The sequence below is a fragment of the Piliocolobus tephrosceles genome, chromosome 19, assembly GCF_002776525.5.
Source record: "Piliocolobus tephrosceles isolate RC106 chromosome 19, ASM277652v3, whole genome shotgun sequence".
NCBI classification, from domain to species: domain Eukaryota; kingdom Metazoa; phylum Chordata; class Mammalia; order Primates; family Cercopithecidae; genus Piliocolobus; species Piliocolobus tephrosceles.
The window spans coordinates 22,053,341-22,066,727 of NC_045452.1; the positions used below are offsets into that span (position 1 = coordinate 22,053,341).

At 43.3% G+C, this 13,387-nt stretch overlaps 1 protein-coding gene across 11 annotated transcripts in view; it reads left to right on the forward strand.

Moving 5' to 3' along the window:
• The window catches only part of TNRC6B (trinucleotide repeat containing adaptor 6B), a 289,062-nt gene that overhangs the window by 205,522 nt on the left and 70,153 nt on the right, over positions 1–13,387 (forward strand). For all 11 annotated transcript variants that reach the window (XM_026448465.1, XM_026448460.1, XM_026448456.1 and 8 more), the window contains 2 exons: positions 622–643; positions 11,278–11,619. In XM_026448465.1, the coding sequence (XP_026304250.1) occupies positions 622–643; positions 11,278–11,619 (364 nt within the window). The remainder of the gene's footprint in view (positions 1–621; positions 644–11,277; positions 11,620–13,387) is intronic.

Below are 13,387 nucleotides of genomic sequence, written 5' to 3' on the forward strand. Positions count from 1 at the left end.
AGCAAACATTTATTGAGCACTGCATAGCATATCTGATTTAATCCTTACAGCAGTCCTTTGCAGGGATATACTATTATTATCTCCATTCAACAGATAATAGAAAACTGGGGATCTCATAGCCAGAAAGTGACAAGGTTTGGTTTTGAATCCTGCTTTCCGACCATGATGTCTGGTGCCTGTGACGACAAGTCCCTGAAGTTTTGCTTTTTAGATTTGAGATCAAGTGTTTGTGTCTATACTCATAGGGGAATCTTTTTGTGTCTATGGCTAATTTAGTTTCTGGGCCACATTCATGTGATTTTTCTCTAGTCATAGCAATCAAAATGCAAGTAGCATTCTCAGTACAGGGACCTCATCCTATAATGAGTGGAATGCTTTTTAGTTTTACTATTCTTCCTAAGGGTGGTCATGTAAATTATAGCCGGACATATGGCCATAGTCTTTGGAAGGATGTCTGAACTGACTCCCAGCTCCTGTTTCTGGATTTCCTGTTTCTGGATTTCAGCTATGCCTGTGTGCCTGACAGCTTGGATTACTTGAGTTATCAGACTAAAGTAGTCTGAAAATATAGTACTGAATTAAAAAGCAAATCTCATTTACTTTTATCTGTTTATTTTGCAGGTCACGGAACAAAAAACCAAAGGTAAGTTTTTTTTTCTCTTTAAATTATTTAGAACCTTTTGTGTTTAGCTTTTACACTGTTGCTGACTCAGCCTCCAATCCACTGAAAAGAGAGTGGGCGTAGAGTAATTAAGGTGGGTTGTTTGCAGTCACTGAAGAGCAGTAATGATAAATTGAAAATACTTGTATTAGTGTTTCTAGTTGGCCTTAAATTTTTTAGGAGTCGAAAGAGTAAATACCTTGTTTTAAAAAATATATTGGTCATGGCTGGGCACAGTGGCTCACGCCTGTAATCCCAGCACTTTGAGAGTCTGGATCACCTGAGGTCAGGAGTTTGAGACCAACCTGGCCAACATGGCTGAGACCCCATCTCTACTAAAAGCAAAAAATTAGCCAGACATGGTGGCTCATGCCTGTAATCGCAGCTCCTTGGGACGCTGAGGCATGAGAATCACTTGAACCCAGGAGGCAGAGGTTGCAGTGAGCCGAGATAATGCCACTGCACTCCAGCCTGGGCAACAAAGCAAGACTCTATCTCAAAAAAAAAAAAAAAAAAAAAGTATGTGGGTCATGATTTTGAATTGAACCTTTTCAAAACTTTTTTTTAGAATAATAGCAAAAAACAAACACCAGCTTTTAATTTACAGATGCGAATTACAACGGTTTGTCAACCACCTTGACCGATAGCATGCATTGAGTCTGATAATGGAATATTGCACCTAGGATGTTTACTCTGCCTTCTAAGCTAAAACTTGGAATATACTTTTTTAAAAGATAATATATTTTGAGTAGCTTAACTCTGTTAAAAAATGTTATAAACGGGAGCAGGTGCCCCTTGGGTCATTCTCAACCTAGTAGTCTGTGTTGTTTTGGCTTCTTGCTCTCCTGTTAATTTTGATCATGTAGTTTTGTCTGGTGATATTCACACTTTCTTTCATTTCCCCTTCAGAATGAGAGAGTTAATTCTTTGAGATAGCTCCTCTCCTTGCCCACTTAAATATGTGTTTCTCAATTAGGTATGCATAAGAATCATTTGCATAAAATCATCAAAATACACAGTCCCAGGCCATGGCCCTAGCAGATGTATTTTGAAAAGCTCTGCAGGTGACCCCAGTACATGTCCCTAGTTGAGAATCACGGCCTTAGATGAAGGGAATTAGATGTGACTGTGATGACTTGGAGAAGGACAAGGGTGATGGAGAGGTCAAGGCTTGATGGGAGGCCCTGTAATGATTGGTTTCTTCATTGTTTTGTTTTGTTTTGTTGGACTACCAGACCAAAGCCTATCACACAATGATGAAAGAGTAATAAGACAGTGCTAATTTCTTAGGAAACTTAGTTATGGAAAATAAATTCTCATATAACTAGGCGTTACTATAATAAATTTCTAACCCAAAGACATTTCAAAGGAGAATGTAGTCTGGGAGTTTGTAGTGAAGTGTAAAAGAAACCATGATTATTAGTTATAATTAATTGGTTACAGAGAATAGTATCTGCCCTTGTACATTTCCTCAGTTTCAGCCCAGAAGTAGGCCTTACTTTGGAAGGATCTTTGTAAATTACTTGCTTGAGATATAAATGATACTTTACCATAGAAATAGTGTTATTCATGCTGGTACCGTGTCCATGCTTTCTAAACCAACATACTTTCTAGAAAAGGATTTGGGCACTTAAGTATTTATATTTGTAGGGCTTTTTGATGATTTAATGGGACAACAGATGAGAAAATTGGCATTTTTTTTCCTGGACAGTCTAGACTCTGGTTGCTGGAATGTGGTGGTTGGGTTCCTAGGCTGGCCACAAGACTGATGCTTGCAAAGCCAAGGGTTGGTTGTGCTACAGAACTGAGCTGTTCTGTATGATAAGTGGTGCTAGGAAACAGAAAATCTGTTAGGCATCTTTTCTTATAGAAAAAAAATTGGGAGGGATACCAGACCTGTTCTCAAACACATTCTTCTTTCCTCTACCAGTCTTAAAAATCAAGCTTTTCTTTTTACTCACCACCTAAAAAATTTTTTTCCAATTGGGCGCTTTCTCATACCTACTGTGTCATGGGATACAGTTTCACAGTCAACCTGCTCTCCCTACCTCCCACCCCTCCAGTCAAAAGATAACATAAAATAATCCTAAAGGGAGATGAGAGGCCATTTCAGTCTCCTAAGGGATTTAATTGTTATATAGCAAGTAAAAATACCAGTTGTCCCTGGGGTATGTTAAGAATGTAAACAGAGGGAGGGCCTGACCTTTCTAGTGTTGGGTCTAGGTTTACAGCCACATCTTCATCTTTATTCCCAGTAGCCCACCTTGGTACTCTAAGTCTCCTTCTTCTTCTCTTACCTCAGCTAACATGTCTGGGGGACATGTTCCTCTTCCCAAAGATGGTGTCTTTCTCAGGCAATCTTCCCTTCACTCTGAATCTATCCATCTTTCCCCAACAGTTGCTAGAAGCACAAAGAAAAGACCGTTGGTGCCAAGACCCTGGTTGTATAGAGGACTGAAGTGAGATTTTTCTGTATTTCAGAGTAGTAGTGCATTCATTATATATTCTTCCTGTATTCTCCACCATTAAAAAAAAAAAATTGTGAGAATTCTGCAGAGGAATAGGATAGAGATTTCAAGTGGAGGTTATGTGAAGACATAGGCTAGAGCTGGCTTGCTACCCAGGTATCAAATAATAGAAAGCACTTAAGGTAGAAGCTAATACCCTCCTTCGTTGGATTTTAGAGTAGAACTGAAAGAGTTTGAGGAATTGATGTAATCATTCAGATTTAACAGGGATGAAGTTTAGGATTAAAAAGCCCAATTGCATAGACTATGTAATAGAGGAGGTTGGACATATAAATTTAGCCTTGTTAAAAAGATGTTAGGGGCCAGGCACCGTGACACAGGCCTGTAATCCCAGCTACTCGAGAGGCAGAGATAGGAGGATTGCTTGAGCCCAGGAGTTCAAGGCTGCAGTGAGCCATAATTGTGCCACTGTACTCCAGCCTGGGCAATGGAGCGAGACCCTGTCTCAATTGAAAAAAAAAAAAAAAAAAAAAAGATGTTAGAGTGATGGCTGGCTTTAATGAGAGTATATCAGCATAAGATGACCTTAAACTGCATTAGTAGGCCGAGCGTGGTGGCTCACGCCTGTAATGCCAACACTTTGGGAGGCCGAGGCAGGTGGATCATAAGGTCAGGAGATGGAGACCTTCCTGGCTAACACGGTGAAACCACATCTCTACTAAAAATACAAAAAATTAGCCAGGCGTGGTGGCGGGTGTCTGTAGTTCCAACTACTCGGGAGGCTGAGACAGGAGAATCGCTTGAACCCAGGAGGTTGAGGTTGCAGTGAGCCAAGATCATGCCATTGCACTCCAGTTGGGGCAACAGAGCAAGACTGTCTCAAAAGAAAAACAAAAAACAACAAAAAGCCCCTGCATTAATAGACATACACTATCCAGGAAGGGATTTACACTTCCTGCACCACACTGTGAAAAGGAACAGAGGGCAACCTCCATGGACCATGTGGAGTTCAAGCCAGATTGGGCAAGGAATTTGTCAACTCAGAAAGGTTTAAACACCTGGGCTCGCTGAGCTCCCAGGGCAAGGCTTCCTGCTTGGGGAACCTCAGGTAACTGTCTTCAAAACTTTGAAGGACTCCAGTGCCTGACACTTAACAGTTCCTTGGTAGTTATCTGTTAGATATTTTGTTCAGTGAAGCTTATTCTTCAAATAGCACCAATGGTGAGTCAAAGCCAACAGGGAAAAGCTTCTGGCTCAGTAGAAGTTAAATTTTTTAGTTGTTGTCCTTTACCACTGGGACACAGCTGAGAGCAGCACCTTCTCCATCAGCATACCTGGGATTATGGGCCATGGCAGGACATTAGCTACCACTCTTTGTTTTGAGCCTATTTCAGAAGACATAGTACCGTGAGTACAGGATAACCTTGAGTCTACTCATTTATTACTATTGGAGGGGTCCCCTCTATTAAATAATTTATAAACTACTTACAGCACCCCTCACACCTTGTAGAAACACCTGTGTGTTCTAATACAGTGGTGGGAAGCCACTTGTTCAGAGATGGAACTGGCTGCCTCTGAGAGAGTGAATGAATGTGAGGTATTACAAGACATGTGGCTCCGATAAATTGGCATGAAAATAGTCCAAATAGGAGGTAATGAGGACTTGAACCTAATTAGGAGCAGTGGTGGTAAAGGGGAAGGAAGGAATTGAGAGAGGCTTTAGTTTAACTTAATGTTGATTGGATAATGATAATGTGGGTGGGAGAGCATTGAGAAGTCTAAGACACGAAGCAGGTTTCTGACTTGAGCAGCTGTTGGGTGATAAGTTCATTCTTTGAGGGTGAAGAAATGGGATTGGGGCTAGGAAACAAGTTTGAGAGGAAGGGAAAGATGGTAAGTGTTAGTTAAAGCCTGAGCACGGAAGAATTTGTACTCAAGGAACTGAAATGTGGAAAGGGTGCAGGCCCTATCGTCACAGTGATTTTGTTTTGTTTTGTTTTTAAGCCACTACTTATGGCCAAATTCATTTGCCATTCTTCAGTCAAAAACCAGCATTGCCATTATGACTGTGGACGAAATTGCCCTCGCTGCCTATTTTTGCACTGCCCATGAGCTAAGAATAATTTTCTACGTTTTTTTAATTATTGGAGAAAAAACAGGGACAGTATTTCATGACATGTGAAAATGACAGGAAATTCATATTTCACTGTTGGTAAATAAAGTTTTATGGGAGCACAGCCACACTCATTTGTTTACACATTGTCTATGGTGCTTTGGCCCCACAAGTGCAGAGTTGAGTTGTTGTGATGAAGGCCATATGGCCAGTAAACCGTAAAATATTTACTATCTGGCCCTTTACAGAAAGTTTGCTGATCCCCCCGATCAAGAGTAGAAGCCCACACAGGAAGAGGAAGGGAAAAGCTGAAGAGCTAGCTGGAGCACGTCTCACAGAAACGGGAGGGAGGGAATGACGAGTGGTGTCAGAAGCTGCAGAAAAATCAAAGAAGAAAAGGTCCAGGCCGGGCGCGGTGGCTCAAGCCTGTAATCCCAGCACTTTGGGAGGCCGAGACGGGCGGATCATAAGGTCAGGAGATCGAGACCATCCTGGCTAATACGGTCAAACCCTGTCTCTACTAAAGAATACAAAAAGGCCAGGTGCGGTGGCTCAAGCCTGTAATCCCAGCACTTTGGGAGGCTGAGACGGGCGGATCACGAGGTCAGGAGATGGAGACCATCCTGGCTAACACGGTGAAACCCCATCTCTACTAAAAATACAAAAAACTGGCTGGGCGAGGTGGCGGGCGCCTGTAGTCCCAGCTACTCGGGAGGCGGAGGCAGGAGAATGGCGTAAACCCGGGAGGCGGAGCTTGCAGTGAGCTGAGATCCGGCCACTGCACTCCAGTCCGGGCAACAGAGCAAGACTCTGTCTCAAAAAACAAACAAACAAACAAAAAGAATACAAAAAAACTAGCCGGGCGACGAGGCGGGCGCCTGTAGTCCCAGCTACTTGGGAGGCGGAGGCAGGAGAATGGCGTAAACCTGGGAGGCGGAGCTTGCAGTGAGCTGAGATCCGGCCACCGCACTCCAGCCTGGGCGACAGAGCAAGACTCCCGTCTCAAAAAAAAAAAAAAAAAAAAAAGAAAGAAAAGAAAAGGTCCAAAGCGGGCTGGTTAGACTGGCAACCAAGATCACTAGTGACTTATGGGGAAAGAAGCTTCCAGGGAGATGTTTAAGGCAAAAGCCAGTGTGTGTTGGGTTGACGAGGGAGTGGAAGGTAAAGAAATAGAGGCAGTGCTGTGAGGTTACTGAAAATTGTTCAGTACACGTTGACCGCTCACTGCGTGTCATCAGATTTAAAATGTTCAGCCTAGAATGTCTTTTCTAGGCCTTGTTTGTATTTTAGCTACTACTTTAAAAACATTTCTAGGTCATTCTTTTTTATGTTTGATACCATTGAGATAGTTAAAAGAAATAATAGTTTGTACTAGTTCTGTGCAGCTGCTGTGTTCAGAACCCTGCCTGGTTCGGAAGTTTCTTAAAGAGCTCTTTTATCCGAAAAAGTAGCATCTAATTGGAGTTTTCAGAAATAGGGGCAATTAGAAGTTTAAACTGTGAGATCCAAGAATGGAATAAGATAAATGGAATGAGGAAGGGGAGGAGATTCAATTCAATGCTTCTTAAAAGTAAATGGAGGTTCAGGCACGGTAGCTCATACCTTTTATCCCAGCACTTTGGGAGGCTGAGGCAGGTGGATCACCTGAGATCAGTAGTTTGAGGCCAGCCTGGCAAACATGGTGAAACTCCGTCTCTACTAAGAATACAAAATTAGCCAGGTATGGTGGCACACACCTGTAATCCCAGCTACTTGGGAGACTGAGGCAGGAGAATTGCTTGATCCTGGGAGGCAGAGGTTGCAGAGAGCCAAGATCACGCCGCTGTACTCTAGTCTGGGCAACAAGAGCGAAACTCCATCTCAAAAAAAAAAAAAAAAGTAAACGAATGAACAGCCAGGTACGGTGACTCACGCTTGTAATCCCATCACTTTGGGAGGCCAAGGCAGGCAGATCACCTGAGGTCAGGAGTTCGAGACCAGCCTGGCCAACATGGTGAAACCCCCATATCTGTTAAACATACAAAAATTAGCCAGGCGTGGTGGTACACGCCTGTGATCCCAGCTACTCGGGAGGCTGAGACAGGGGAATAAGGTCAGGAGATGGAGATCTTCCTGGCTAACATGGTGAAACCCCATGTCTACTAAAACCACAAAAAATTAGCAGGTGTGGTGGCGGGTGCCTGTAGTCCCAACTACTCGGGAGGCTGAGGCAGGAGAATCGCTTGGGTGGAGGTTGCAGCAAACAGATCCTGCCACTCCACTCTACCCTGGGCAACAGAACAAGACTCTGTCTCAAAAAAATAAATAAATAAATAAATAAATGGAAATTAGAAAATAGGATACATAGCTTCCTCCCACCTCCCACAATGTTTTTATTTCCCTATAGTACTGAGATCATGTTTAAGCCACAAACCTTTCCTCTGGAAATTAAGAAACTATGCCCTTACTTTGAACAGCTCATCTTTAGAAAAACTTGCACAACTTACAAAGCCTTAAAATTCAGAAAAGAGACAGCCTGAAAAGTAACACATTCAGACTTAACAATAGCTTCTCTTGCCCTTTATCGTCTAACATTCTGGACCATGATGATGGGTGACGCACACGGATTCTGATGTCTTAAGTTTGGACTTTGGGAGTCAATTTGGATCAGACCTCCCGCCTAAAAAGCTGCATTACTCTCCAATTAGTGCTGGCAATTCTGGTTGGCCTTTAAAGGCTTAATGTTCTTGGATTCACAGAAAGGTGTGATTTTAAAAATAGAATAAGAATTCATTCAGGTGCTGAAACACAGTTTGCTATGATTAAGGTGGTGTCTTGGGCGTTTTCTGACTATTTCCTGGAGATTTTGTTTTTTTTCTTTTTATGCTTTGACCTATTTGTACATGATGTCCTGGAGTTTGAATGACTAATCTCCTGGGCCAGAGCACACTGTATTGGGAGGAAAGTGGTGGAGGTGTGTTCCCATTTTATAATGACTTTATCATTTACAATCCATTCTGTCTCTGATGTGGTGGGAAAGTGCCCTGAGGAACTTTTGCAAGGCATCTTGCATGATACGTTATACCTACCAAATTTCTTCGGTTGAAACAGTGCTGTGAATGTTTTAAAGTGAGTCAAACTGAAGTTCAGTGCTCAGTCCTGCAGGTCACTCTGTCTTGTCTTGTTTTTCTGGATTGAGTTAAAAGTATGTAGTAGACCTGGTTAACTTACAATGAAGATTCTAGACCTTTTATAGAAGGGCAGCCTTACAGAAACATAGCTCTTTCCGTCCTAAAAACCAGTTGGGATGAATATCTCCAGTCTCTGACAACTTCTTGTTTATTCTCATAATAAGATAAAAGGGGATTGCGAATGCCCTATGCTATAGAATCCGCCAATAACAGATAGAAAATTAATATTAAATAATCTTCATTCATTCATTCACCAGTCATGTATCCATCTGTTACAACAGGTCATGAATATTAGATAATGACTAATTTTATTTTCTGTCTTTTTTTTTTTTTTTTTTTTTGTGAGACGGAGTCTTGCTCTGTGGCCCAGACTGGAGTGCAGTGGCGGGATCTCAGCTCACTGCAAGCCCCGCCTCCCAGGTTCAAGCAATTCTCCTCCTCAGCCTCCTGAGTAGCTGGGACTATAGGCACACGCCACCACACCCGGCTAACTTTTATATTTTTAGTAGAGGCGAGGTTTCACGATGTTGGCCAGGATGGTCTCGAACTCCTGACCTTGTGATCCACCTACCTTGACCTCCCAAAGTGCTGGGATTACAGGCGTGAGCCACGGCTCCCAGCCGACTAATTTTATTTTCTTAAGTCACACATTTATTCTGCTTATCAGATTTTGGATCCTCCGACCTCCACTCCCCCTCCCCTTACTGGGATGCCTGGTGCTGCCTTGTGATTGGCTGAAGTTAGACATGGGGTCGCCTGGAAGTTGCTGCAGGCACTTCCTGTCACCCACAGTGTGTTAATGTCTGGTAGTGGCATAGATTGGGCCGCTTGATTTCTGATGATGCTGTATCTCTCTCATAAAGGAGCCAGTTCAACAAGCGACATGCTGGCCCAGCATCATTTTAGCAGTCAAAGCAGTGTTACCCGCAGAGCTGGCCCTGACGTTATCCTGGGAGGCAGGGACTTGGGCCTCAGAATCATCTGAACTATCAGGCTTGATGATTATTTCTGTACGACTTCCAGCCTCTATTTGCCAGGTAGAGTTTTATGGAGAGGGTAGTGATCTTTTGGCAGCATGTAGCGAGGGAGGTGTAGATCTCAGAGAGCCTTCTCTGTAGGTTCAAGGGGGAGAGCCAGAGGGTCCGGCAGAGTGCAGCTTCGTGGTTGCCCCGACATTCCCACACTGTATGCGGGCCATTTTTAAAATTGAGGTTAAAAAATCAAATTATTTAAAGTAAATAGAAAAAGTATTTACATTTAACAAAAGCAAAAAGATTTGTAACATTTCTAGTATTTACACAGAGAGCGGTGCAAGTCTTTGAGTCCAGGTAGCTGTAGAAACCAAAACCAAGCTGAGTTTGTGATTTTCCAGACCTAGAGTTTCTTGTAAGAGTCTACTCTGTGCCATGCCCTAAGCAAAAAAGAAAAGATGAAAGATGGGTCCTTGCCCTCAGGAAGTCATAGCCTGGTGAAGGAGAAGGACTTGTAAGTAGAGAATTTCCGTGGCAGAGAGAGATGGGACTTGTAAATGGAGAATTTCTATGGTAGAGATAGATGGACTTTTGAATGGAGAATTTTCATGGTAGAGAGAGCGGGATGATGTGTTCCAGGAACACTTAGGAAGAATGTTTAGCTCACCTAGGCCAGGGACTTCAAGAAAGGTTACTCAGGTGTAGATCTTTTAAGAATGTGGATGAAAGGAAGGGACCCTTGGACTGAGGCTTGAACCCTTTCCCAAGGACTTTGCCATGGACATTTAACTCTTCTAGGCAGCACTTCAGGGCATTAATTCCACTGTTGATTTAGGGGAGTGAATGATGATCGCTTCCATCTCCCCCTTAATTGATGGAATGTATTCCATGATGTTGCTGTGTTTAAATTCATGTCACTATCAGCCGCCACCTTCATCCTGCCTTCAGTAAACCGTGAAGAGATGGTAGAGAATTTGGTATAACTGTGTCCCTTGAGAGTAGAGTGAAAGGAGAAGTTACTTTGTTAGAATTGGTACCATGTAAGCTTTCTTACAAATAATCTTAGCTAGGGTCTGGGTGTGGGGGCTCACACCTGTAATCCCAGCACTTTGGGAGGTCGAGGTGGGTAAATAGCTTGAGTTCAGGAGTTTTAGACCAGCCTAGGTAGGCAACATGGCGAAACCCTGTCTCTAGAGGAGGAAAAAAAAATTAGTTGGCATGGTGGTGTATGCCTGTAGTCGCAGCTACTCAGGCGGCTGAGGTGAGAGGATCACTTGAGCCCTGGAGGTAGAAGTTGCATCAAGTCAAGATCACCGCATTCCAGCCCGAGTTATACAGCAAGACCCCATCTCAAAAAATAAAATAAAAAATAGGCTGGGCGCAGTGGCTCATGCCTGTAATCCCAATACTTTGGGAGGCCAAGGCAGGCGGATCACGAGGTCAGGAGTTCGAGACCAGCCTGGCCAGCATAGTGAAACCTCGTCTCTACTAAAAATACAAAAAATTAGCTGGTTGTGATGGCGGGCGCCTGTAATCCGAGCTACTCGGGAGGCTGAGGCAGGAGAATTGCTTGAACCCGGGAGGCAGAGGTTGCAGTGAGCAGAGGTTGCACCACTGCACTCCGGCCTAGGCGACAGTGTGAGACTCCATCTCAAAAAAATAATAATAAAATAATAAAAAATAATAATAATCTTGGCCAGGTGCAGTGGCTCACTCTTTTAATCCTAGCACTTTGGAAAGCTAAGGTGGGAGAGTCCCTTGAGCCCAAGTTCGAGGCCAGCGTGGGCAACATGTCGAGACTCCATGTCTAAATAAAATAATAAAATTATTTAAAGTTTTAGAAAAAATGTATTTATTGTATTTCAAAGACTGTTTCCCAACCCCTCTCTTTTAGTGCCCGAAGTGACGAAACCAAGTTTAAGCCAACCAACGGCCGCCAGCCCAATTGGCAGCTCTCCATCGCCACCAGTCAATGGTGGCAACAATGCCAAAAGGGTGGCAGTGCCGAACGGACAACCGCCAAGCGCCGCCCGCTACATGCCTCGGGAGGTGCCGCCGCGATTCCGTTGCCAGCAGGACCACAAAGTGTTACTAAAACGTGGGCAGCCCCCTCCACCGTCCTGCATGCTCCTTGGGGGTGGGGCAGGGCCTCCTCCCTGCACAGCACCTGGAGCAAACCCAAACAACGCACAAGTGACAGGAGCGCTGCTGCAGAGTGAGAGTGGGACTGCGCCAGGTAAGGCACGCTGTGAATCGAATGCATGGCAGCTTGACAGACAGCACTTTGTTTGCATTGCTTGATGTAAAGTCCAGGAGAGCCATTAATCGTATAAACCACTGGGATTAGTCAGAAGATGAGAGAGGATCCTAGTATGTGATGTGTATTGGTGATTCTTGGAACTGAGGTTTCGTGTTCCGTAAGTGTGTGCTCGTGGCATAAGGGCTGTTTTAGCTGTTGATGCTCATTATTTTGGGAGCCTTTTTTCCTTCTCAGACTAGAGTGTTATAAATTTGAACCTCCACAGTTCCACTGTCATATGTGTTCAGGGCATAATTGGACATGGAGCTTGTGTGAAGGCTAATCTTTAGATGCCTGTGTTATGTTTCCAGAATGCTAGGAGGATAGAGAAAATGATTTGCTACATTGCAATATTGAATCTTGGGAGAATTCTAAAATAATACTATTCTATAGCTTTTTAAATTAGATTTTTAAAATCAGTATTTCTTTTGAGGGCCCTGGATTTTGAGCTTTGTTAAAAACTATGTTGAAATAAGAGAGATTAGCTGAAGGGTTCTACTAGAAGTTTTGAGAATTTTTAACAGATGAATACTAAGTCAACTATCAGCTAAGAAATTCTAAATATCTTTTAAAGTTTATTAACAAATTTCAACTTAAAAATGTCTTTTGGGGTGATATTAAAACTCAGAGCTTGAATACCATTAAGCGTTGGCAAAGACAATGAATTTATTGATGGTTGTCACCAGTAGGATGTTTTATTGGAGTTCTGAGTCTGAACAAATAATTGCCTAGAAAATTCGGTCACCACCTTGTTGTGTGCAGAGTAAGGATGGAAAGAAACCTCGTGGTGACACAGACTTCCTGCAGAGATAAGCCCTACCCATGGCCTTTCCTTCCTGGCCTCTCCTAACCAGCTGCAAAAGGAAGCATGTGAGAGGGCGGGCCCTGTTGGGCAGAGAGTTTCTGCAGCCCAGTGTAACCAGGCCTAGGTGGAGACATGGGGCCAGTGTGAGTCAGAGTGCACATTATGAAAACCAAGAAGGCTCCTAAATCTCAAGAGTTTGGGATTCTATGTTTTTTATTTTTCTATGCCTCTGTATAATACTTTGCAACTTCAAATTGATTAAAAGCTGCCTGGTTAAAGAAGCCAAAGTAAATTGAGAAGAAATGATCTCATTAAAAACCATTTTTCCCACCAAATATGGTAAATTCCACCAAAATATATGGTGAGCCAGCCTCATTTATCAGATTAAGTTCCTTGGGGTTGTGAACTCTGCCTAATTCATACTCGTGTGACACCCCCCCCCCCCAACCCGGGGCGCCGAGCTCAGTGGCTCAGTGGGCATTCATCATTCAGCAGATGCTTACTCAGCAGCATTGTGCTGGCTGCTGCGTGGAATTCTAACGTTAGCAAGTTAGAGTCTCTGCCTCAAAGATGCTAACATGGGGAAGGAAAGTTGTGAACATGGTGCCGCAGTGCTGAGCAAAATGGCTCTAGACAGGGAAAGATTATTTTCAGGTGATGAGCTTGAAAACAGCTTGGTAGATGAAATGACACTTGAATTGGGCCCAGAAGGATGAGTAAATTTCCCTGTGTGAATTCAGCAGGAAAACACAGTAGATGCCAACGTGGAATGGTGCCAGAGTGAGAAGGCATGAGCTGTGGAATGTCAAGTAGTGTGGAATATTAACATCTACATAGGAAGCAGGAGAAGATAAGACTAGAAAACTTCGTTGGTCTCAGGTCATGGAGCATCTTGATGAC